The sequence below is a fragment of the Bos grunniens genome, chromosome 23, assembly GCF_055505025.1.
Source record: "Bos grunniens cultivar Pamir isolate PY7600 chromosome 23, Bosgru_T2T1.0, whole genome shotgun sequence".
Lineage (NCBI taxonomy): Eukaryota > Metazoa > Chordata > Mammalia > Artiodactyla > Bovidae > Bos > Bos grunniens.
Genome location: NC_141187.1, coordinates 26,903,912 through 26,930,375, shown reverse-complemented (window position 1 = coordinate 26,930,375; position 26,464 = coordinate 26,903,912). Strand labels below are relative to the sequence as shown.

The following is a 26,464-nucleotide window of genomic DNA, read 5'->3' as shown; positions in this document are numbered from 1 at the left end:
GCGCCTAACCCAAGATTTATACCTATGCTTACATTTAGATCTATAATCCATCTTGAGTTAATGCTCCACATATGATGTGAGATAGAGGGCAGCTTCATTCTTTTGCCTGTAGATGTTTACTTTCCCTTCACTGTTTATACCTCGATGTGCTCTCATTTGACTCTGGTTTCCCCAGACCTCATCATATTGCCATCATCACATTTGTTAGAACTGGATTGTGATTGATATTTATTTTTTCTTTATCAAATTATCCTTGCATTTAAGATACAGTTTAGCTGCTCATCAAATTATAGTTTAACTTTTCTCCTTCAACAATTGAAAATAAAACTCTTCTGCCATTTTTATTCAGTGCTGTTGTGCATCTAATTTTTGTTTAAGCAGTGCTACTAAAGTGTGATCCATGTGTGCATGTATGATAAGTCACTTCAGTCATGGCCAGCTTTTTGTGACCCCCATGGATGGTAGCCTGCCAGACTCCTCTGTCCATGGGATTCTCTGGGTAAGGATACTGGAGAGGGTTGCCATGCCCTCCTCCAGGGGTCTTCCTGACTTAGGGGTCAAACCCACATCTCCTGAAAATCCTGCATTACAGATGGATTCTTTACCACTAGTGCCACCTGGGAAGCCCCAAAAGTGTGATCCATAGATCAGTGCATATTTGTAAACTGTTTCTTACTAATTCTTCATGAAACAAATATAGAAATAAAGTATTACAACATTTGGAGTGAATTGATAGAAAATGTTAGGTATATGATATTTAATAATAAAATTTCCAATCACATGTCTTTGTACTCACTTCATCATTTCCAGTAGTTTATTCAGAAAAGTATGTCTGTGATATATAATATACAATGCAAAAAATATTTACAACAACCACAAGATGTGGAAAAGATTCTTCTCTGCAAATTATTTGAGAAACACTGCTTGATGTGGCTGGAAACTTTGGTAATGCAGATTCATGGAGACTTAAATCAAGAGGCCTCATAATCCGTGGTCCTGAGGACACCCGTCAAGACTGGAATCCTTGGGTTTACAAAAAATGGGCTACTATCTTCACAACTTATAGGTTCTTATTCTAAGTCACTCAGTATCATGCAGATGGGGAGAACTCCATGGATTTCAGTCTGAAGTAAGGATAGACTGACCCAGAGAAGTTGGCGTGGGTGAAGGAGAAGATGTGGGTTTCATCAGTCATGTTATAGAAAGAAATGTCACTATCCTCATAATCCAAGAAAATCACAATCTTTAGTGGACACTTTTCAATCGGGAGAGACTCTTTGTGGAAAATGCCTTGGCGAGAACAAGTGAGAGCCCTGTATTCACATCCCTTCTTCTCTAAGACGTTGAACTTCATCTTCTGTGGATCACTGAGTAGCTCACTCTTCTCTGTGGGCTCCTCATAAATGCCTAGAGTCCATTCATCAGTGTCCTCAATGTCCACCTCCCAGTAATGTCTCCCCTTAGTGAATCCTTTCTGATCAAGTTTGAGAAGGTTGCCACCTCCTTGCTCTTTACATAATACTGCCTGAGGTTCCTTTCTGAAGTCAGAATTGTTCTGATGAACATTTTCATGATTTTCAATCACAAGAACTGGAAGAAATAAAAAGGAAAGGATAAAGCCAAGACTGTATATTTCAGAAAACTGTTGTACAGGGGAAACTTTAACAAAACAGAGCAAATGTGTAAGGAGTGGTGAAAAGAACACCTCTCCTCTGAAGGTGTGTGTGTTGGGGGAGGTGGAGCTGGGCGGGAGGAGGGTTTGATGTGTTCTCTTGCTACTTATTCTTGCTACCCATTCTATGCTACTTGTCTTATCTTTGCCATGGTCAGTGTTTTGACAAAGTGCCAGTGTGTGCAGGATCTTGAAATGTTTACTGAAGAACGGTGTTCCTGCCATGTTCTCTGCAAATTAGTCCTATTTTCCTCAGTCACAGGCTCCCTGTGAGCTGACCTCTCTACAAAGAACAGCCAAATTGCTATTTTGAGCCCTTTTTACTTAGTGTGGGGTCTCCTCAGCTGAGGGGCTATGTTAATTTCTGTTTCAGAACCAAGTGGACCCCACAGACAGGGAAGCTTTGTCAGCATTTGAAAGGGGAGGCACGACCAGAGTAGCTAATCCTAGCAGCAGTTGTCAGTTCAGGCTAACATTGAATGCTTTTCATGTCCTCCTTCTCTTTACCAGAACAGTAGTGCCTGTCTCTTCAACTAGGAGAGGATGTTAGGAAGGATAAGCAGGGTCTCAGAGGAGATCTCAGAGGGCAGGTTAGAAGGGGGTCAAAAAGATAAATAAAGAACCACTTACCACGTTCAAACTGTTCCTTCCTCCAGTCTGAAAAAGAGCAACATGAACTGAAACCAGACCAAAGTATACCCAGGGGATGAAAAGGAGATAAGATGACTTTCCTGACTCATCACCTTCTCGTGGTGACATTCCCTTCCTCCTCAAAACTCCTCAAACTCTGGTAGTGTCCAGAAACTACAGGACAAGTAGTATTCTTTCTGTGCTCTCAGATTAGAAACCATCACATAATTCAGCCGGTAGCTGGGGCTGTTCTCCAACTGAAGCCACATTTGGAGACCCCAGGAGTAGGGTCTGATCCTCTACATGCCACTCTACTGTGCTCTCCAGACCTCTGTGGGCCTCCTCATTGATGATGATAACTATAAAACATATTTTTAATTTAATTCTATTCTATTCCTCCTCTAAACCCCTCCATCTATTTACAGTTTTTCTGGCCTATGATCTCCTTAGAGTTTAAGTTTATGACCAAAGCATTTAAATGAGCCCTTATTACTTTGACCCAGATTGTAATCAGATAGCTTGTATTTTTCTCCAGAGACAGATTCCTAGTGGGAAAAAGAATTGCATCTGCTTATGCCTGTGGCCAATTCTCTTATAACAGGCCTTGTGATTTTATTTGAAGATTGGGTTTTCTCACTGAATCTTGAGACAATAGGTAGATAAGGACCCATCCATAATTCTTGGCTGGAGCAGCTCTGTGGTTTCTCACTAAACTGCCCTCCCATCAGAAGTGTAGCACTCAGATACATGGAATCTATAAATGTATGAGTCAAGGAGGACATCAGAGATCATGTATTCCAGTCTCTTCATTTAAAGAGATAAAGACACTGAGGTCAAGAAATATAAAATAACCCAACTTCCCAGTTGTAATTGACAGATTTGGAATTAAAAGTGTCAAAAGTTGCCCTTAGTACTTTGTTCACTCCTTTAGAAACACAGAAACATTTCTCAGTATCTCATAAAAGAAAACTCTTAACAAAACTGCTTAATCAGCTTTAATCCTTGGGAGGAGTTCCTCTGACCTTCTCTTATCAGAGCACTCATCAGGCTGTGTGTAGTTGCCTGTTCCTGATTTCCTTCCCCCAGTGGACTTTAAGTTCCACAAGGTCAGAGATAATAACTTGTGCCACCAATATCTAGCATGCCTGGCATATAAAACTTGCATAGATATATATTCAAGGAATGCCCTAGTGTGTTTTTGAGATCCAATACCATATTCCACACACACACAAACAGAAACAAATGAGTTATAAGCCTACAGAATATGTAGACTCAGATTTCAGAAGGTATGCTGCTGCTGCTGCTAAGTCGCTTCAGTCGTGTCCGACTCTGTGCGACCCCATAGACGGTAGCCCACCAGGCTCTGCCATCCCTGGGATTCTCCAGGCAAGAACACTGGAGTGGAAGGTATAAAAATAGCCAATTCCCCCTACCTCCAGATAAACATATTTATGCAGAAGATATTAAAATATTTTGAAAAACTGTTTTTCAACTTTTTCATACATAAACCTTCTCCCTATATATTGAATTTTACTTTATTTCAAATAGGTAAAATAAGTAAAATCATAGTTAATATACTTTTCTGAATATAAAATATATTTTCTGATCTTTTAAACTTTTTTTGCAGAGTAAAAATGCTGACATAATATATTCTTTATTCTTCCCAGATCTCCTCAAAGTCACCCTGAGTTCCATCTTTCTCTTCTCCATAGGGGAAGGGCTAACAATTCACATTCATGCTGTGTCCTACCCCAGTCATGTAGTGGAATTGACTAGTCAGCAGTTATTTCTCCTTCATTATCAGCTCTGGAAAACAATTGGTTATTTGAGTCTCCAAATACAAAATACTACAGAGTGATACCAAATAAAAATTTCACAACTTTCAAGTGTGTGTATGTGTGTTTATATTTATCACTCTGCTTATTATGCTCAGAATACCAGAGGCATTTGGCAAGACCAGGACCAGAGGTTTACATACCAGGATATATCAGGGCCTTCTTCCAGTCTAAAACAGAACAAATACAGGAAAGACAAGATGAGACATTAATCTGCAACCTCAAATTTGTCTTCCTTTCCATAATTTCTCTTCCACTAATCATCATGAATCCTTTAGTCTTTTCTCTGAGAATAGGGAACTGAGAACTTGTTGGACGTCAGGGCATCAATTGACATGACTGAGTTGCTTACCTTTATTGTATAATGCCTTTCGTTGTTCTGAAAGAAACAACATTCAGTGAGAGACCCAGAACAGGTGTGAAAAGGGGTAAAAATTCTATACAGGGCATGAGAAGAGGTAAGACTCACCGAGATCTTCCTCAAGCTTCTCTGAAAGAGAAAGAGATAGAAAATCCATCAAATTGAGTTTTAGTTGCTCCTGAGCCCAGTGAGTAGCTAAGTGAACTCAATTTGACCTTCTCTTAAGGAGCCCATCATTAAGCAGGTGAGAAAGATTAACGAATATCTTTGTCAAATATAAAACGGCAAGCTCTAAGAAAAGTTATGTGGGAAGAATACTGGGGTCACACAGGAAGGCAAGTCCATGCTTCCCGGGAGTTCGATTTCTTAGGTGTTTCTGGAGCTTATTCTTGAAGGATAAAAAGGAAGAGACGATAAAGGAAGACATTTCTGCAAAGAGAAACAGGTTGGGGTACAGAGGCTTGAAAGGGCATGGTGTGGATTGGAGGCTTATGACCACTGCCCACAGATCTCCTAACTTCCCATGTGGTTTTCTCCTTTGCATAGAACTCCCAGTTCTGTGGAATTCTTGGCACCCTGTGTTTTCCTCAGGATTCTTCAACAATTTTTTATTTCCCCATCTACCCTGCACACACAGCATCTGCAGCTTTTCCAGGAACCTCTGATTTTACTTGCTGCCCGATTTACTTTTTAATGAATGTGCCTCTTCCTTTTCTCTCGCCACCTTGTCTCTTTCATGAGATGCTTTCTTCTTTTTCTCTACTTCTCCATTTTTGGCTTTATGTTCTTTCCAGCCAATGTAGCTGATCCCGATGAGGAGAAGTACCAGCACAGGGAGTGTCCCAGCCAGGGCTATCTTCCATGGAGACGTTCTGGGGAAGAAGGGCTCTGACACAGGCAAGTGGAGACACAGTGAGAGACCAACCTGGAGGAAGCCCCGCCCTCTCTCCAAGGCTCCCTTCAGCCCTTCACTCCTCCCTGCCTGGAAGACACCCAGCTCTGCCTCGGGGTTTGTGCCTGACTGACCTGGAAGGAAGATGGCTGACGCTTTCTCCTGGCCAGAGACAGGGTTCTGGATAGAGCAGGTCACATTGCCAAGAGAGCTGTCTGTGACCACAAGAGATGCCTCTACATGGAAGAGCCCATCTCCATCTTGAGTCTGAGATTCAGAGAGGGATAGTAGCTTCTCTCCCGCCGTGTCACTCCACTGCACCCTGGGTTTGGGGAACCAGCCACCTGAGGAGCACAGAACTTGGATCCCGTGATCCTCAGGCCCCATCATGCGAACGTGAGGGGCAGAGCCCAAGCCTGAGGAAAGAAAACATGTCCCTGAGGCCTGTGGTCCCTTGGGGCTCAGGAGTCCCTCAGGCTGAAGGTCTAATTGCCCATCACTAGGCTGATAAGTTGAAGAAGGCAATGGCATCCCACTCCAGTACTCTTGCCTGGAAAATCCCATGGATTGAGGAGTCTAATCGGCTGCAGTTCATGGGGTCGCCAAGAGTTGGACATGACTGAGCGACTTCACTTTCACTTTTCACTTTCATGCATTGGAGAAGGAAATGGCAACCCACTCCAGTGTTCTTGCCTGGAGAATCCCAGGGACAGGGGAGCCTGGTGGGCTGCCATCTATGGGGTCGCACAGAGTCAGACAGGACTGAAGCGACTTAGCAGCAGCAGCAGCAGCAGGCTAAGTAAACTGAAGTTCAGAGTTCAAAACTGCTCACAGTCAGCATTAGGCTTACCTCTGATTCTGAAATCAATATTAAGTTGATTCTGAAATCAACTTAATGCTTTTGCACTGTACTAGGACTGAGAGAGCTTTGGGGTCATTCCAAGAAGAAAAAAGCATGGGGACAATCAAAGAAAAAGTGAGTTTAATTCTACAAGCTGTCTTCTGACTGGGTAAAAAAATATTTGAAGGTGCCAGTACCTATCTGAATTAATACAAATTAATAAACTTTTGAGATCTTTTTGGATACCAAAATATCTACAGGAAGATTGCCTCCTTTGGTGTTTAAAAGCAGAGCATGTGATTCTGTCCTCATTGTACAGTTTAGGAAGCTGACATTCTGCAAGGCAACATATGGAAGATCCTGAGAAATACCAGTCTAGGGATCCAAATGTTCTCAACATAGGTATGCTAAGTTAACATACCTATCACATGCAGCTCCACAACAGCTTCCCGGGAGATGTGACCATCATTAAAATGACACCAATACTGGCCATCATCAGAGGCACGAACGTGTTGGATCAGCAGGGCCACAGCCCCTCTTCCGATGGAGTCCTCCACCAACTCTGTCCTACCACGGTACTCCAGCATTTGCTCCCCGTCTTGTTCCTGCCCATCCTGGTACACGAGCACCGCTGGGGAGAGCTGGGTTCGGTACCACCGGATCTGCATGTGGGCTGCACTCTGCTCGGAGGACAACTGGCAGGGCAGAGTGGCATCTGCTCCTAGTGAGACCTTGATGGGCTGAGCTGGTCCCATCACAGAAAACCCAGACACTGCATGAAAATCAGAGACAGATTAGGGGAAGCAGTAGGGGAGGAGATGAGATGGTAGACCCACCTGCATTTCTTAATGTGAGACCCAAATGTATTTTTCTTATTTGTGTTTTTTGATATCCAGTTAAAGAGACAGTATCAGAAAATGTCATTATTGAGACCTCATGGCTGGTTATCTTCAAACCTGAAGTCTGAAAATTTCAACTTGAGGGGCCCCTTTTACTTTATGAAAGACAGATTCATGTCCCAGAAAGAATAAACGGTTTGTCCAAGATCATAACCAGCTCAGGGATCCTGAGTCCAAATTCTTTGTTTTCAAATTTGGGTTTTTGTGGCAGTGTAAACATTACAAAGTATATTTTAACAAACAGTTACATCAAATTTAAACAGATCACTAAGATCACTCACATTCAGTAAAGATTTAGATAAATATTATAGCTGTGATTTTTATGAGGTCTGCTCAAAGGATGTTGATGTGAAGGAGATCGCTCCCACCCTTCACCTGACTCGTCAAGCCTTCTGTTGGCAGCAGACAGAGCCATAATTTTCCCAGATATAACTGCCTTTGAGAGGGAGCAGAGTTGGGACTGGTGGACCTACTGTATAAGAAGAGCCACTGAAAACAAACCAACAAATGAAAGGTATGAGGGAAAACACTGACCTGGGGAGCCCCACATGGACACCCAGAGAAGGAGAGCGGGGAGAACACCAGCAGGAAAGAGGCCAGGAAAACCTGCCATCTTCTTCAGAGCAGAACATGGAGCATGCTGGAAGCACAAAACATTCATTCTGAGGATGCTGAGAAGGTGGTGAGAAGCCATCCGAGTGAAAGTTCTCAGAAGGAAAGAAAACAAATTCCATGTGCAAAGACTTACTTTTATACACAGGATTTTGGCTGTTTTCCCTTACAGACCTTGAGACAAACACCACCAACTCCCAACCGTTCCCATGGGGTTTTGTTTTTTTTTTTTTCCTTCCCTCTTTTGTTTTTCTGAAAACCGTTTCCCCAGCAGGTGTAGGAAACGGTAAACCGTTCTCTTGTGTCCTGTGGGCTTGCCTGCTTATCTATGGATTCACCACCTCACCAGGGCTCTCTTGAAATTGAAAACCTTGAGTTCAACGTTGAGAAATGAAGTCAGACTCAAAATTCATCCACTTTCCTCAGTCAAACTATTTCTCCCCTCCATTCACTTGTTCATTCATTCATTCATATATTAATTTATTTTGACCACAAATACTCTTGTAGCTTAATTCCTGAAAGGGAAGGGAGTTTTCTCACCACATGAGCCCAGAGCTCAAGCCCTTCTTTTCTCAGGACCCACATGTCCCACAGACACACCTGCACATCCCCACATGTTTTTCTCACCATCCAGGTTGAACCAAGGGGGTTTCTGGACCAAGCTCCGGGTCTCCTTAGTGCACCTACAAGATCTGGCTCCAGACACAACGTGCACCTGGTTGTTCTCGTGGTCAGCATCCAAGGGTGTGGCTGCAGGCGATAAAAACGGCAGGTTTCTAACCCATTCCTCAATTAGGAGAACATTCTTAGTAAGGAGGACAAATAATGCTGCCAAGAAGAATGGGTATTTGAATGCCTCTTCTGGAATGGGTTTAATGAGAAAGTCTCAGCCTGCCTCCAGCACTGCTACTAACTTTGAAAGTGGAAGTAATAGTTCATCCCAGAGGACTTTGGACTGGGCTGAGCCATAGAATGATAGAAACTCTAAAGTTGCTTTGATCGACAGTGTTCATTATGGCTCCCTGCTCCCACCTGCAAAGGACAGAAATTGCATTAGCTGGGGAGAAAGAATCATCTTCCTGTATAATATCCAAGTCAGTTGGTCATCCAAATGCTTGATTCACAAATTTAGATTATTGAGAGGATAAACCCAATAGCAGCACGCTTCCTCCTACCACACCATAGCTGACATTGGAAGCCATGTGCAGAACTGCATGGGGGACAATAAGACATCAGGAATGGAGGACTCTGTGCTCTGAAAATATTAGGGCTCTGTTTCCAAAAAAACCTTAGGGTTCCCCAACATAGAATAGATGTAAAAACACAGTAATAGAGTGCCAGATACAAAATGCTCACACAGAGTTTTCTTCCCACTTCACAGTCTTTCCAAGTGTAATTCATGTTCTTTTCATGTCACACAAGATTTACAGATAATCAGGGACAAAAGAGGCAATTGAATAAATATTAATATGTAATTCTGGACAAATGAATACCAAAATCCTAAATAAATATTCTCTGGAGATAGGTACATTTGCCTTTTTTAAGAAATCAAATGTACTGAGATATAATTTGCCTACAATGGAATGCATGGCTTTAGAACATGCATTTCAATGAGGTTTCACAAATGCTTACTCATGTAACTACCACCTCATTGAACAATGGAACATTTTTGTCTCTTGAAATTTTCCTCATGTTCACTGTCCATCAATCCTTTCCAAAGGGGGAAAAAAAAAACAGTATTCTGATATAAATTGTGATAGCTTAATCTTGCCTACTCTTAGAAACTTCACCAAAATGGAGTCATACAGTATACACCCTTTTGTGCTTGGTTTTTTGGCTAAACAAAATGTTTTTGTGTATCAGTGCATTTAAAATTTTTTCTTGCCACATAATATTACACTGTTTGAATATAGGACCATATATTCTGGATTTCCTTCGGGACTGTCTCCCTTCCTCATACAGGCCCATCTCCTTCCACTCAAATTCTTTCACGCCACTCTAAGCAGCACTCCTCCATAAAACTATCCTGTCTTATTTGGGGTCTGACACCTACCTTATGGTTTAGGTCTGAAACACTAAAGAACGGGAAGGGAAAACTAAAGGAGAAAAGGAACTATCTGAAAATATTATTTGCCTCTTTTGTTTACTCTGAAATGTATGATACGTCTTTGTGTATATATTCTATCTCAAAATGTAGATAGACTAATATACATTTCCAACAGTTAGAAAAAAGTAAATTTTAAAAATTCACATACATATTTAGGCATTTTTCGCAATTATAGAGAATTGTTTGATCCAATTAATCTGTGAAGAATATTTAGAGGGAATTACATTGAATACATACCAGCATTTGTGTGTTTAAGAGAGAAAGGTGAAAAGGGAGAGAGAGGGAAAGAGCTACAAGGCATTATTAATTTTAAAGAGAAGTTTTTAAAACAGTGTGAACAGTATGATCTTGCTTGTTTGCAAAAAATAGAAAAATCATAGCAAAATAATAATATTTCTACTCAGATATATGTATTTCTGAGTGGAGCAAATAAAGGTGTTTCTGTCTATAATTTTGGTTCTTTCTAATTTTCAGGTTTCTCTAACTTAAAAAGCTAAAGAATAATGTGTGTATATAAAAATCTTTAATGCAAATATGAAGCATATTAGGAAGATTCATTCATAGGAGATAAAGTATTAGAGAAACAATCAGCATTCTTGGGAATGAAAAATTGTCTTTAAATAGAAAACAAATGGAGGTGTCAGCTCTGAGTAGACACTGCTGCTGCTGCTGCTGCTAAGTCGCTTCAGTCTTGTCTGACTCTGTGTGACCCCGTAGACACTGCTGAAGATCAAAATATTGGGTTAGAAAAAGGGAGTTATTACGTGGTACTTTAAATCAAAAAGATTTAAAAATTAGGAAATTTAGGTTGAGCAAATCCACCCAGAACTTCAGCATTCACCCAGAATGTTTCCCAAGATGAAAAGATAAGGGGCAAGAATCAGAAGGAAGGTTACTTCACAAAAAGCTGACTACTAGAGAAGAAGAGTCATTTATACACGAATTCTTGTAATGTTTTAGAGTTACAAACAAACAACTAAACAAAACACAAAACCTCAAAGTTCCAGGGTGCAGAAAAATTTGTTATGTACAAAAGAAAAAAAAATCAGATTCCATCATACATGTCATTCAATAGTAATTACTAGAAAACAGTTGAATGGAGTCTTCATTTTTGTCAACAGAAATTCAATTAACAGCAAAAGAGACACTGATGTATAGAACAGTCTTAAGGACTCTGTGGGAGAGGGAGAGGGTGGGAAGATTTGGGAGAATGGCAATGAAACATGTAAAATATCATGTAGGAAACAAGTTGCCAGTCCAGGTTCGATGCATGATGCTGGATGCTTGGGGCTGGTGCACTGGGACGGCCCAGAGGGATGGTATGCGGAGGGAGGAGGGAGGAGGGTTCGGGATGGGGAACACATGTATACCTGTGGCGGATTCATTTTGATATTTGGCAAAACTAATACAATTATGTAAAGTTTAAAAATAAAATAAAATTGGAAGAATAAAAAAAAAAAAAAGAAATTCAATTAACAATCAAGTGAAAAAAACAAAGGGAGAATTTCATTCAAGTCAACTGAGGATTATAATTCAGAGACAGATTCAGAAGCTCTGAGAACTCTCCCACCTGTTAGAAGTTGAAAGTACACCGTACACATTTTTTTTTTCCCCCATGTGCTTTTTTTTTTAATATAAATTTATTTATTTTAATTGGAGGCACCACCGTACACATTTTTAAGACAAAAGATTGTCATCAAAATGACATACTGACATCTTACATGAAAGTTCACCAGAGCTAGTCCAGGTAAGCATGTACAAAGCAAGTAGCAAGTCTCCACGATTCCTTACAGAGTCAGGAAAGAATGCTGTTCTTTTAAGAAGTTACATTGCTAGTATTAGAAGAAAGGAAAAAAATTATCATATAGTCAAGCCAGCATTCTCACCTTTGAGGAGGTCTTGTTAATGTACAATGCAGAAGCACAGTACATATTACAGGGGGAGGAAAGAGACCCAAACAGACAAATAGAGAATTTTGTGCTTAAATTTCCTTGTCCTGCTTTAAAATATAAATTTTATTTCATCACTTTCCTGAGTAGAAACTAGAATTTTATAAACAACAAAACTAGCATTAAGTGTAAAAGAAAATTCTGGACAAGCAAGGAATCAGAAGTTGCTTCTTTTTTCTCATAAAACTTCTCTTATATAAGAGAAGTGAAGGTTGCAGGTTGAACACAAAGGCTTGGAGCGGGGAAAAGGTACAAATACTGCTGGGCGACATCCCGTAGTTGTTTACTCCCACTCTTTGTTATCTGACTTGGAGTAAAGTGAAAGATAGGAGATTTAGCAAATGTGTTCTGGCAGTATGGGCTTCCTAGGTGGCTCAGTGGTAAAGTATCCTCCTGCCGATGCAAGAGACTCAGGAGACTTGGATTTGATCCCTGGGTGGGGAAAGTCCCCTGGAGGAGGAATGGCAACCCACTCCAATGTTCTTGCCTGGAAAATCCCATGGACAGAAGAGCCTGGGGGCTACAGTCCACAGGGTCACAAAAGTTGGACACGACTTCAAGACTGAGCACGCATGCATGTCCTGACATTAGTCACGTAGAAATGGAGGAATCATGGGGTGACTTAATCTCCTTTTTCTGATACTTTCTTCCAATAGAGTATTTGCCTCCATGATGACTGCATGGTTTTCCTGCAGCAGTGCCTTTATACATTTTAATCGTGTTCCAAAAGTATGATAGCATTATTCATACTCATGTCAAACCCCTGCCTATTTAGGAAATGCAAATCCAAATCTCTAGTGAGATTAGATACTTAAGCAAGTTTCAAAGAGAATACTTGGGAGAAGCAGATAGTTTGGTATTAATTTTATAGATAGATCTGGGGGCGGCTTGGCACTCTAAGCACAGTGGAAGACGGAGTTAGGTGAGTGTCATACTGGGTCGTTCTACTAATGGATTTCTATTCATTAAAAACTGAAAGAAATTATTAAATCTCACCAAGTCAAAAAGTAAAAGATTTTATGTGGCATAGTTGTTATAGTATGTAAAACCTCTCTAACTTCATTTATATGTTCTGGAATGGTTCTGTTCATTTCTGATTAATTATGGTTATAAACTATTTTGAGTTCCAAACTGATTTTGCATTTTTTAATTCTGCTGTAGGCTGTTAGCACCATGCAGTCCTTGGAAGTTATGTGCTCATGATGAATGTCACTATTTGAAGGGGTCATCTCATTTCTCAGAATGATTTCTCTCTGAACTTTATTTTTATTTTAAAATTAATATTGCCATATTTAAAACTTTGTTAGGCTATGTCTGGTTTGTGAAAGGGAAAGTGAAATTCGCTCAGTGGTGTCTGACTCTTTGTGAACATATGGACTAGAGAGTCCATGAAATTCTTCAAACCAGAATAATGGAGTGGGTAGCCTTTCTCTTCTCCAGGGGCTCTTCCCAACCCAGGGGTCGAACCCAGGTCCCCTGCATTGCAGGCAGATTCTTTACCAGCTGAGCTATCAGGGAAGCCCCATGTCTGGTTTATACTTGTTTATTTCATGTTACTATATCTCTTACAATCCATACAGAGATGTTCAATCTTATATCCAGAATATCAAAAATGTAATTTAGAGTTTTTAAATTTTTTTCAGACTCTAACTCAGAATGTCTGTCATTCTAGGCAAGAAAGGCAATTATTCTAAAACTTGTAGGATTTGAAGGATCTTCAAAACACAAATCAATTATGTAGCAACACAGCAGAACGTAAAAGTTACTGATCCTCTTCTAAGTGGTTTACATATATTAATTCATGTAATCCTCATGACAGCTTAGGGTAGGTACTATTATTAAACCCATTTTCAGATGAGAAAACTGAGGCACACAGAAAGCTTATGTAACTTGATCAAAACCATGAGCTTGTATGTGACCTTACCAAGATTTTAACTCAGCCAGTCAAGTTCTAATATTTATGTTTTGAAGGCAATGGCACCCCACTCCAGTACTCTTGCCTGGAAAATCCCATGGATGGAGGAGCCTGATAGGCTGCAGTCCCTGGGGTCGCTAAGAGTCGGACACGACTGAATGACTTCACTTTCACTTTTCACTTTCATGCATCGGAGAAGGAAATGGCAACCCACTCCAGTGTTCTTGCCTGGAGAATCCCAAAGACGGGAGAGCCTGATGGGCTGCCGTCTATGGGGTCATACAGAGTCGGACACGACTGAAGTGACTTGCAGCAGCAGCAGCCTGGATAAATACACTCTTAGAGAAAAAGAAATCTCTGGATTTTGACCCTTTCCTTGGAAGTGTGCAATTATTAGATGGATTTATTTCATGCAAGGTCAAAGTTCTCTTTTCTTATCTTATTTGGCTTTCAGTTTTGAATATGTTGGCAAGATAGAGGAGAATCGCACTGCTGAGAATTTCCCGAGCAGGGGCCATCTTTCTTCTAGTTCTCTGAAACCTTTTAAAAAAAAAACCTAAGGCTTCCTTCAGGACCCCAAGGTTTCTAACGTCTGGTCTTCCCCTGGCATCTTGGAGCAAGTATCACAGGACACACCTGCAGGCAGCCCACAGAGGGGCACCTGGAGGGACGACAAAGAGCATGGATTCCTGGTGCCTGTGGCAGCGTCAGTGAGAACTTCCAGGATGCCTTCATCCCCCTAAGAAGAACTTAGAAGACGTGAACAGTCTGTGTGAGTAGTACATTTTCTTGGTGATGGCCGAGAGGGAGGGAAGTGAGAAAATCTGGTCAAAGACCCTGGGGGTAGACAGGGGACAAGCCAAGTTGTATCTGCTCTTTCATCATATAGGAATGTATGGTGAGAAAATCTGTCGAGGCCAGAGCAATGTTTATGCTCAAGCCATCTCTCTCAGTGGTTGCTCACTGCTTTTTCTCTGTCTTTCCATCTCTCTAAACCCCTCTGATTCTTCTTCAGAGGGGTTTAGAGAGACTGTGGTCAGATTTATCACATCAGAGCATGGCAGTTGAAGTAAAGACTGTTTTCTGGGAAAAGGGGAAACAAAAGGCCCTCTTTTGTGAACGTCAAAGGCTTCCCTGATGGTCCCTGAGAGAGACACTAGGGTTTCAGGAGGCCATTTCTTAGAAGTCCTGTGAACCACTTAGCTGTAATCTTTTTTACCTCGTGGGTCCCATTTTTATCTTTACTCCAGCTATTTTCAGGACCCCCTCAATGTTATACTGTTCTCTACTCTGGAGAAGATGGTGTGCTCCCCGGTCTTCTCTCTGCTAAGAGACCTCTTTCTGATCCTGCTTTTCCAGATGTCCATGAGGGGCTCAGGTGAGAATATTTTATATACCTGGATTCTCTTACCCTCTGAGTAGAATCATTAAACCACTCTGCTGTGTCTTCTATAGACCTAGGTTAATTCCAAATCTTTTACTTTGATACAATAATGCATTTGCCCATACATAAGGGCAGATAAATCACTATTATTTTAGAGATTAGGACCAGGTAGAATTTCTTTTCTGTTGCCTTCTAATTCATTTGGATCTCAGTTTCTGGAGGAATGCATTTCTGATGCCCAAGATCTGCCAAAACTCTAGCTTCATGATTTTCCAGCACTCCTTCACCTTCCTCCATTACTACCATTGCAATTTAAAAATAATCTGTTTAATACACAATCGCTCTGTTGACTGTGAGCTCCACAAGAGTGGAAATCTTCCTTGTCTTGTTCACTGCCATCTTCAGCCTGAATATGTGTGACAAATTATTGCTGTGTTAATGAGAGAGAGAATGCCCATGGGTCTCTGGGACCTGCGATGATGCTGTGCTCTAAAAGGCACAGGCAGGGTATTGCAATATTCTTTTCACTTGTGACTCCATTCCACAGATTCCTTTTCAGTGACTGGCCCCTCAGAACCCATCGTGGCCATGCTGGGTGCAGACACAGTGCTGCCCTGTCGTGTGTACCCAGCCATGAATGTGGAGAATATGGAGATCCGGTGGTTTCGCAATCAGTTCTCAGAGGCTGTCTTTGTGTATCAGAATGGAATGGAGCAGGTGGGAGAACAACTAGTAGATTTCAAAGGGAGAGCCGAGTTGGTGAAAGACTACATCACCGAGGGAAGAGTAGCTGTGAGAATCCACAGCCTCCGGGTCTCAGACAATGGAATGTACAAGTGCTTTTTTAAAAAAGGAACTGATTTCGAAGAAGCCGTTTTGGAGCTAAAGGTGATAGGTGAGTAATTATCAGAAAATACAGATCACTGTAAGGGAAATGTAAGTGTTCTGTATGTGATTAGTGGAGGAGGATGGTGAACAAAAGGCAACAAGTAGGTATCCTTGGAGGTGTCAACATCCTAGGCACTGAATTTAAACCTCAAGTCATCTTAATCTATTTATGCATTTATTAAGATGTACTTTAAAAATAAATGATTTCCATAAATATCTATCATAAAAATATATCATTTACTTCCCTCTATGTCTCTCCTCACATATTTTGAGGTAAAGCACCGTGATTAGCAAAATGTACCATTACTCCCAGAGATGAGAATCCCAGCTGGCTACTGTGAGGGACAGAGGCTTAACTGGAAATGTTAGTGGTCCAGTCCCGCTAGCACTGTTTGGAGGAAATGAGGGTTTGACAGAGTAGATTGAGAGGCTGCTTCGTCGTGCTTGTTTTTTAATTTCATATACATGGACTCTTTTATGTCTGCTTTGTTGTGGTTGTTTTGTTTTTTGTTCACCATTATGTTTGAGATCTTCCTATCTAGCTCATTGAATGTAGTTGTAGTAGTTCATTTCTCTCTTTTCTGTTTTTTTTTTGCTTTTACATTTAGATCTCGCATCTGTAGAAAGATATTTTTGATATAAAATTTCATGATAAGTTCAAAATAATTTTTTGTAATGTATCTATTCACTTATCTCCATACCAATAGTGAACAGTGTAGGAAATCTCCATCCAGATGTACAGTACATTGCTTCCCATAAACTTCTTATGGGTAACTAGTGTAAGTCTAAATTTTCTATCTGGTTATAATGATTTATCTGTCTATTTCTTTGGTATTTCCATCTCTAAAGCTTTATACTCTCTGCCAAGACAAACATAGTGTTTTTCTGGTTGTAAAGTTTTTCTCATTCTTTGAATATGTTAGGTTTACCTTAAATTAATACTCTCATTTAATACTACTTGTCAAACTATCTATACACGCATTTTATCCTCTTCTTTGTGTATAACTTTAGTGGAAAAGTCTAATCCATTAGGTCTTGAAGGAAAGGGTGACAAACTCTCCTGAGCCGTGTTACTGGGATCTCACTTTAATATCCGCCCAGTAAGAGGTCAAAGCTTTCATAGTTACAGAAGTAACCTCATGCAAAGACAGCATTTTTCAGTACCTTTCCTGTTAGTTTATTGACTTCTGGGTATGAAGACAGGTCCAATCTTTTAGAAGCAGTTTGTTGAATAGGACTGAGCCAGCCATGGTGGAGCCATATTTTATGATATCAAGTTTTATAAAGAAAAATAATACATAGTCTTAGAAGTCAGGACAGTCATCATTATCAAAGACATGGTGGATTCATCTAGTATTCTAGTAGTGTTATATTTTAACACGGGTGTTGGTTATGTGAACCTACTAGTAGACCCTGCCCATGCAGAATTGAAGAAGAAGAGGAGGAGTGGAAAGAAAAGAAAGGACTGAGAATGGAAAAGTTAAAACATCTTGACTCTTTCATGGACTCACTTTACCTTGTTAACTTCATCTTTTAGGTAAGCCTTACTCAGAGGAAGAAAGAAAGGAAAGGAAATTATTTAAGGAGGTGACTATGAGAAGTCTCAATTTAAGCAGCAGATGAAATAGACATGTGATATAGATACAGTAATCTTTTTCTGAAAGAATTTAACATCAACGGATTTTACTCTGCTCCTTCCCTATTGTCCTTCTATGGCCAATTGCAGATATGCTTGTACAGAGGAGATATGACAGACATTGGTATAAGTCCCAGAATCAGCTTCAATGCTCTTTTACCTTTTAAGCTTCAGATAACCATTGATCTCATGGGAAAAGAAAAGAACCCCCTTCCATCCACTGAGAACTATACTGCTTTGTCCATCTTTCTCCACTCATGTAGCTGTGAAATATGAGGGACATCTGGACAAAAACTCTCCAAGTCTCAGATGAATGACTCTCCTCTCCAGGTATAGGTTCTGGTCCTCGTGTTTTCTTGGTGGGTCCAGAAGATGGAGGAATAAGGTTGAAGTGCACAGGCAAGGGATGGTTTCCCCAGCCTGAAGTACAATGGGAAGATGTGAAGGGAAAGAAGATCCCATCTGTCTCTGAGGACGAGACACAAGATGATGATGGCTTGTTTCAGATTGAGGCATCCCTCATTGTGAGAGACAGCTCAACGACACAAATGTCCTGTTCCATGAAGAACCCCTTCTTTGGACAAGAGCAAGTGGAATCCATTTTTATCCCAGGTCCGTGCTGCTCATTTGGGAGATAGAAGAGGAGTAAGGAAGGGATATGGGCTTCCCTGATGGTTCAGTGGGTAAAAAATCACCTGCAAATCGGAGACACGGGAGATGTGTGTTTGATCCCTGGATTGGGAAGATTCCCTGGAGGGAGGAAATGGCAACCCACTCTAGTATTCTTGCCTGAGAAATCCCATGGACAGAGGAGCCTCGGGGCTCCAGACCATAGGGTTGCAAAGAGTCAGACATGACTGAGTGTCTAAACACACTCACACACACAAGGAAGCGATATTTAGAAAATGGGATGGGATAGGCTTGCTTGGTGTATGTTTTTAACCAGGTTTTGGGGATCCTGTGTCAGAATCCTTCTTCCCTAGGCCCTCTCCCTGGAAGGCAGCATTTGCTGTGACTTTGGTGATACTTGGGATTTCAGCTGGTGCTATTGTATATTTGGCCTGGAAAGAACGACGGGGAAATAAGAAGCTATCAAAAGTCGAGGAAGAAAAGGAGGAAGAAAGTAAATCTAAAGGTAAAACTGGGCATCAGACTTGGTGGGGATGTGTGACTTTATATATTTGTTAGCATGGCTGTGCACGTGGATGGCATCTTTGGGGAATGCAGAGATATGTGTAAGAATGAGTCAGAGCCCCAAGACCTCCAACAAAACATGGAGCTCAAGAACTTCCTGAGGAAAAAAATATTATAATTGAGTCCATTGGAGAAGGAAAGATCACTGGTATAGGCATAGATAGAGCTTATTTTTTTAATGGTCATAATGATAATTCTCAAAGGATTTTTTTTGTTCTAGATACATGGAAGTAGCATTTAGAATCTGGGCTTAATAACATAGTCTAAAAAATGTTTTCTGTTAAACCCATTTTTTTTTTTCCTTTTTAGAATCACTTAAGAGAGAGCTTGGTAAGTTTTCCATCTTCATTGCTCTAAAGTAGGAGATAGAGTCCTTACTGTATGCTGTATGTCTGGCATCTCACAGACTATTATTCCTTTTCAGCCAGAAGGAAAGAGTTATATCAGCAAGGTGAGTTATACTGTTGTTACAGTTGGGGAAACCCTCTCGTCGACCCTTTTCTTCTGGTTGCCTTCTATTTACCTTGTTAGTGAGAGAAGGACCTGCTTCCCTAAACAGTATAAAATGGTCAACCACATGATATCCAACACTGGACAAATAACAGCAGGTTTTTAAGCACGTATATCCTCACATATATATTCGCATCCTGGGAGAGAAACACACCATGTGCCATGCCGGAGCACCTGGAAGTCGCAGTTGAGAGCGGAGCGAGTAGAGCAAGGTCTGCGGGAGGCAGGTTTTGTAGTAACAAGAGGATGAGGTGATCCTGTTTCTGTGGAAGTATGTAATTGGCTTGTTTGATTAATTGTGCAGGCTAACAGCGAGGTAAAATTCATTAGGTTGAAGATCAGGTGGGGTTCAGCTGTTTTGGCCAACATGGAAATTAGCTGAGAGGGGAGACTTTCCTGATGGCTAGAGGACCTGTCTACTGAGAGCAGGTTGTCATTTCTTGTTTAGTCGCTAAGTTGTGCCTGACTCTGTGATCCCATGGACTGTAGCCAGCCAGGCTCCTCTGTCCAAGGGATTTCCCAGGCAAGAATGCTAGAGTTGGTTGCCATTTCCTTCTCCAGAAGATCTTTCTGATCCAGGAATCGAACCTGGGTTTCCTGCACTGTAGGCAGATTCTTTACCATCTGAGCTAGAGCAGGAGAACTCACAGTTAGGCATTTGGAACCCTGTAAAGCTCAAGAGTATCAAGGCAGCACACAAAATTTTAGGCTTTCCAATATATTCTCAAAACTTAAGCCTACCTTTTCTTTCTCCCCAACTAAAAAAAAAACATGAACCTGCATATTTTATCATAGATGTAGAATGTGAAAAATGTGAGAAATAAAACTGGAGATGTAAAAGAAGATAAGTACATCAGAATTGTCATTGAGATCATGAACACAATATCCTGTACTATGGTAAACCCTCAGATTTTCACTTTCTGAAGTGACGTTGCTGTAAATGGGAGACTCTAATGCCTTTGTTTTATTTCAGACTGGAGAAAAGCTGAGTTATATGCTGGTGAGTAACTGATATTGTCTTGGGGCTTCAGGTACTTCGGGTACTTCAGGTACTTCATGAGGCATTTTCAGACCATTTTTCAGATAGGAGCTATCCTCGGGAGATTTTATTTTGAATCTAGGAGTCCAAAAAGACACAAGGGGATAAAGGGAGAAGCTTCTCACTAGTTCAGAGGACATGAACTTGGCATATTCTTCCATCTGAATTTTGTTTTTCCTTTTTAGACTGGAGGAAGGAACAGTTCAAAGCAGGTGAGTTACTTTACTATTATTTGTCTCACTTAACCTCTTCTATATAATTGAGAAACTTTTTGTATAAACTCCCAACAATACTTAACTGGTTATTCATTTCATGGCTCTCACTTCAATCTAACACAGAAATGTTACCAGATTTCTTACCATTCTGACATCATTCACTCATTCAGCATTAAATTATACAACTATTCATTTAGTGCCTAGTAAATAAAGTGGATTTGGTCTCTGACTTTATGGGAAAGTGCACGTACAAACTGTGATGCATTATGAAGGAATAAGAGATTGCCGTGAGAAAAAATGGTGGATTCAAGGAATTCCCTTGAGGAATTTATATTTATTCTGAGACTTAAGTGCTGCTATTGATCTATTCATGTCAAAGAGAGTAGTTCAATCAGAAGGAAGCCTGCTGTGTACTCCATCTGAGACAGAGAAGGGCTTGTTGCATCTCAGTGCAATTGGAAAATGGGCCCTGACCATCTTAGAATCTTCCCAAAATCACAACTCTCTACTTCTACTGCTTGCTATTCACTCTGGATATCCCTGGATCCACAAACATTGCCTAGTTAATTTAATCCTCCAAAAATTAAAATATATTCTAATCATTCCCATATACATTCTTATGAGAAAAATTTTAATTATTGAAGATGTTTGGTTTGACCAGAAGCAGACTCCTTACTACTAGTATTACACTATTAATACTATTACTATAGTGTTACTATAACCATCAGAAGCTAAAATTTACCAAGTGGACAAAATATAGTACTAAGTTCTCTGCATATTATCTCATTGTCTTCTCACAGTAGTTCTGTGCTGAGGCATCGTAATTGTGTACACCTTCATGAGATTAAAGTGGGGCCGAGAGAAGCAAAGTAACTTCAAGATCGCCAATACTAAAAGCAGAGTAATTATAAAATTCAGATCTTTCTGACCACAGAGCCTGGGATTTCAACCATTTAAAGTATAATAAGAGTGTAAGATAAGTACTATAGATGGCTCAGTTATTACCTAATCTCACAGAAAATTGACCCCAAAGAAACTTAAATGAAGGTGAGTACATTGTGATTGGAAATAAGACATGTCTTAATTATTAAGAGCAAGCAGTAAAGCAACTGGCATTAGCAGGAGGTTAGAGAAGCCCCAGCTTGAAATACATGACCCTGGGGATTTTCAGATGAGACAGACTTCTTGGTTAAGCATTCTCAGCCTGTCTGGAACACATGGTTACCCAAGGTCCCATTCATTCCTGGCCTTCTATGAGCTACACATCACATGTCTCCTGTGAATGAACATAGGAGAGAACATATGTTGTTTTACCTAATCTTCCATTTTTCTCGTTTTTATCCATCCTCCCTTTCCCGTAATTTGCATCTTTCCTAAAGCCAACCAGTCTCCACTGTGGAATGACCTTTATTTTCCCCTCCATACCTGCAGTGGCTTTCACTCTGGATCCGAAAACAGCTCACCCCAACCTCGTCTTATCTGAGAACAAGCAACACATTTCTTTAAAAAATAATGTTTCCCAGAATGGTGATGCCTCAACACATGAAGATCAAGCGGTTTCTGAAGCCATCTTCAGTGTTCTAGGAGATAAGTCCTTCACCCAGGGGGACATGGAGAGACAATACTGGGAGGTAGAAGTAAATACGAGGACAGAAGCTGGATCCACAACTCGATGTGCTCTGGGCATTTGCTCAGAGACAGCGAAGAGAGAGGGCTGGTTTGTAGAAAGTCCAGATAAGAATTTTTGGGTTTTGGTACACGAGGAAGGAAAAGTCATATTTCCCAACTCCCAGAAAAACTCTCCATCACTTAGGCAGCAGCCCCGCAGGATAGGAGTTTTCCTGGACTGGGAAGTTGGGAACCTGTCCTTTTATAACATGGCCGATGGGTCCCACATCTATTCTTTTACTGGCGTCACCTTCTGTGGGACGCTTTTTCCTTATTTTAGCCTTCGGGGTACTGGTGCATCTTTAACCATCTGTTCAACTTCAGATCACCCTGAGAATTGTCCTGACTCTTCTCCAAAGACCTCTCTAACTCATTTAAGTAGTAGTGTCCCCCAAGAAGCTAACTCTCTGTTATAAGAAGTGAATGTCAGCACCTCCACTGCCTCTGCTCAGGCTTCTTACAGGTATGTTGTCCAAGAAAGCTGTCCTTCTTGAAGAGTAGGTCATTCTCATTAGGTATAAACTACCCCCTTTCAAAGAGAGATAGAGGGAGAAAGAGAAATGGACAGCTAAAATGTCTGGGGGAATTTCCTCTAGTGTTATCTTTGGGGAAGTACTTGATGTGGGCAGCAATGATTTGTTACAAGGAAACTCCAAGCAAACATATGGGCCTTTCTTAAGTTCTAGTACTTATTGTGTTTTGAAGTAAAGATGTTTAAAGCTACATTTAAAGTGAAAATCTCTGTTGTCACTATTTTTGTTATCAAATATGGAGGAGGGTTGTTGTTGCTCTTTAGTTGTTAAGTCATGTCCAGCTCTTTTGTGACCACAGGGACTGCAGGCAACCAGACTTCTTTGCCATGGAATTTCACAGGCAAGAATACTGGAGTGGGTTGCCATTCCCTTCTCTAGGGGATCTTTCTGACCCAGGTATCAAACTGACATCTCCTGCATCTTCTGCATTGGCAGGCAGATTCTTGACCACTGAGCCATCTGGGAAGCCAAGGAGTTGGAAGTGATGTTTAAAGGGGAGGGTACCAGTTGAATATTACTGTTGGAGATACAGAAATCTACTCAAATCTTTTATAGGTATTGGCTCAGCTTGTCCTTTCTTTAGGCTTTAGTGTCCATCAGCTCCTAAAGTTGGACTTTGCCAAGGTGTGGAGAAGATTGATAAACAGCTGTAAAACAATTTCAACAGGAGACCAAGCCTTCTGGGAAGGAAGAGTCCCTCTCCCCTCCTTTAAACAAATTCTTACTGATCGGCAAGTTCAGAATTGTATGTGAATAAAAAAGAAATGAATGTTGCAATTTATTATTTTCAGAGAAAAAAAAATTGTCAAAGGAATGAAGAAAAGTCCCTCTCCCCTCCTTTAAACAAGTTCTTACTGATCAGCAAGTTCAGAATTGTATGTGAATAAAAAAGAAATGAATGTTGCAATTTATTATTTTCAGAGAAAAAAAATTGTCAAAGGAATGAAGAAACATCTTCAGCCTTCATGAAGAAAAAGTTATTGTTAATACTGGCTTTTTTGTTTCTTTCTGACACAGTTCTTCCTACTTTTGAGGGTTTTCCCTTTACCTTTAATGAACCTAAGCCTTCTCCAGCTATTTATTACAAAGTCTACTTCTTTAAGAATACAAAATACAAGCTTCTCCTATCAAATGAACCTTCTCTTTCTGACAGTAGAAGAGATCAACTTAGACCCCTTAAATTTTTCTGCCCTTACAGTAGATCTTTAAGTGGCAAGTCCCTTTAACAGTCTCTCTTGGAAGGTACATCTCCACAGCAAAATTTCCCTAACACACAGCCACTAAGTGGCAGTCAGTATTTGAATCTAAGAAGAATAAACTCAGAGCCCAGAATATTAACTTTACTTACAAAAAACGAAGGGCTTGAATAACAAGCAAGACAGAGGCAAAGGAAAGGTGGGGAATATATTAATAGGCATAGTCAAATGGTTGTGCTGGATGAAGATACGTGGGGGTAGCAACAGAACGAGTACAATGATATTGAAAGTGTGGCATGGAACAGGAAGGACAATGGGTTCAGTTTGGGATATTTTACTGTTGTCACACACACACACACACACACATATTTGTGTGTGTGTCTGTGCGCTAAGTCACTTCAGTTGTATCTGACTCTGAGACCCTATGGACTGTAGCCCACCAGGCTCCTGTGTCCATGGGATTCTCCAGGCAAGAATACTAGAGTAGGTTGCCATGCCCTCCTCCAGGGGATCTTCCCCACCCAGGGACTGAACCCTCATCCTCTGCGGCTCCTACATTGTAGGCAGATTCTTTTACCTCTGAGCTACCGGGAAAGCCTATGTGTGTGTGTGTGAGTGTGTGTGTGCGTGTGTGTGTGTGTATGACACATAAGCAAACCCTAGACTTTAGTTGAAAGTACTGTTGTATGTTGAAAGTATGTTGTAACATATGCACCACACCAATGCAAATTGTTGATAATAGAGGAAACTAAAGGGTGAGAGGGGAGGGATATGGGAATACTCTGGATTTTCCACTCAATTTTGCTGTAAACCTGGAAAAAAAACTCTTAAAAAATAAAATCTTTTAATGAAAAAAAGGTGGGAATGAAGTACTGGAATATTTGACAACGTGGATGAACTTTAAAAACACCATACTAAGTAAAAAAAAAAAAAAAAATTACAGACACACCAAAAGTCTATGCAAAGTATTTTATGACTCCAATTATATGAAATATCCAGTACAGGCAAATTTATAGAAACAAGATGGACTACAGGCTGGAGGGAGGGGCAAATGGGTATGACTGCTTAATGGTGATGGAGTTTCCTTTTGGATGAAAATATTCTGGAACTGAATACTAATGATGGTTGCACGTATTGTGAATGGGAAAAATACCGATGTCTTGGACACTTTATTCTTTTCCTTAAAACTTTAATGGATAGGAAAATTAAATACACTTTGATTATATTCCTTCCTAATCTTAATTGAATTCAGATTTGAGACATCATTTCAGCAATTACATATCTTTCTCATCTTAGTAATAGCATCTTTCCCGTTTTGCATTCTGCCATTGAGATGTCTCTCTTCAAGAAACTGTAAAATCAGAGTCTGAATAAAGCCCTAAAAACTGTTTATGGTTTTTGGTTCCCTTTTAGTAAAAACAACAAGAATTAGACACTCTAAAATGACTAAAATGATGAATTTTGTGTGTATTTTACCACAATTGGAAAAATTTTAAGCTAAATAAAATAAGCGTGAATACACTTGTGAAAGAATAATATTACATACTAGAATATTACAGTACATAACTTCAAATATAAATTTAAGTATGGGAAAAAAAAAACCATGATCCAAAAGAGAAAATTCCAGAATGTCACAGATGAATAATCTTCAAAGGACAGTGAAAACCGTAATGTCTGCCTTCTTAGAAAGTGCAGTCTGTCATTCGGAGGTGTCCCTCAGTCTCACTTCAGAAGACTTTAAGACTTTTTCCAAATCTTTATGTTCTCCTTGGAGATGCTGCTGAGACTCCTTTGGGTGCAGGAAAGATTCAGAAGAACCTACACTAGGAGACCAAAGAAAGAAGGGGGTGCAGAATTTCAGATAAGAATATTGGGGGAAAGTATAGATAAGGCTTCCTAGGTGGCACAGTGCTAAAATTTACAACTGAGCACTCACGCACCATAAATAGGGCACTTGTTCAAGTTATCAAAGGAGAGGCCTCCAGAGGTGTAGTCAAGGGAGATTCTAACGCCCTAGAGACATCTTCAGGCAGTGGAGGCCTAGAGGAGAGGAAATGGCCCAGTACTCATTTCCATAGCAACCCCTTATCCCAACTCATTCTCAGATAATACAGAGACAACTTCTTCAGAATGCTGTCCTTGGCAACACTCAAGGCCTATCCTGTCCTATCCCTAACCTCCGCCTCTCAGTACCACCCTCCTGAGACAAGCCCCTCCCGTCCCAGCTTGCGAAGGAGGCCATCAAATTGTTGCAGGACATCTGGCTGCGTGACTCTCTGTAGGTCACAAGCTTGTTTCCCTCAGAAAGGATTCGTTCTGGGTGAGCTGTTTTTGAATCCAATGTCTTATTCACTACAGAGAAAGAAAATCCATTCTGATAATAAGCAACATAGGAATACTTTAAAATATTAATTTCATGATATTAACATCCAAACAGGGAAAAAAGATACTATGACTTAAGAAAGTTAAAGTGGAAGAACTTTCTAGG

General features: G+C 40.5%; 2 protein-coding genes across 3 annotated transcripts; one reads left to right on the top strand and one right to left on the bottom strand.

Annotated features, from left to right (window-relative positions):
* Positions 1–780: 780 nt before the first annotated feature.
* LOC147346988 (butyrophilin-like protein 1) lies at positions 781–8,654 on the bottom strand. Of its 2 annotated transcripts, none has more exons than XM_086370770.1 (10): positions 8,370–8,654; positions 7,665–7,770; positions 6,653–7,003; positions 5,525–5,806; positions 5,186–5,386; positions 4,607–4,627; positions 4,490–4,516; positions 4,281–4,307; positions 2,303–2,329; positions 781–1,590 (listed from the first exon to the last, which is right to left on the bottom strand). In XM_086370770.1, the coding sequence occupies exons 1-10, from the start codon at positions 8,478–8,480 to the stop codon at positions 1,091–1,093; spliced, it is 1,653 nt and encodes a 550-aa protein (XP_086226896.1). In that variant the 5' UTR covers positions 8,481–8,654; the 3' UTR covers positions 781–1,090. The 2 variants fall into 2 exon arrangements, with proteins under 2 accessions (XP_086226896.1, XP_086226897.1); XM_086370771.1 differs by having other exon boundaries at positions 7,665–7,837; positions 8,370–8,503.
* Positions 8,655–14,346: 5,692 nt separating this feature from the next.
* On the top strand, positions 14,347–25,366 carry LOC147346987 (butyrophilin subfamily 3 member A2-like). The gene is made up of 10 exons (XM_086370792.1): positions 14,347–14,485; positions 14,964–15,091; positions 15,645–15,992; positions 17,952–18,233; positions 18,589–18,756; positions 19,125–19,145; positions 19,240–19,266; positions 20,299–20,325; positions 20,550–20,576; positions 22,011–25,366. The coding sequence occupies exons 2-10, from the start codon at positions 15,013–15,015 to the stop codon at positions 22,661–22,663; spliced, it is 1,632 nt and encodes a 543-aa protein (XP_086226918.1). The 5' UTR covers positions 14,347–14,485; positions 14,964–15,012; the 3' UTR covers positions 22,664–25,366.
* Positions 25,367–26,464: the final 1,098 nt, after the last annotated feature.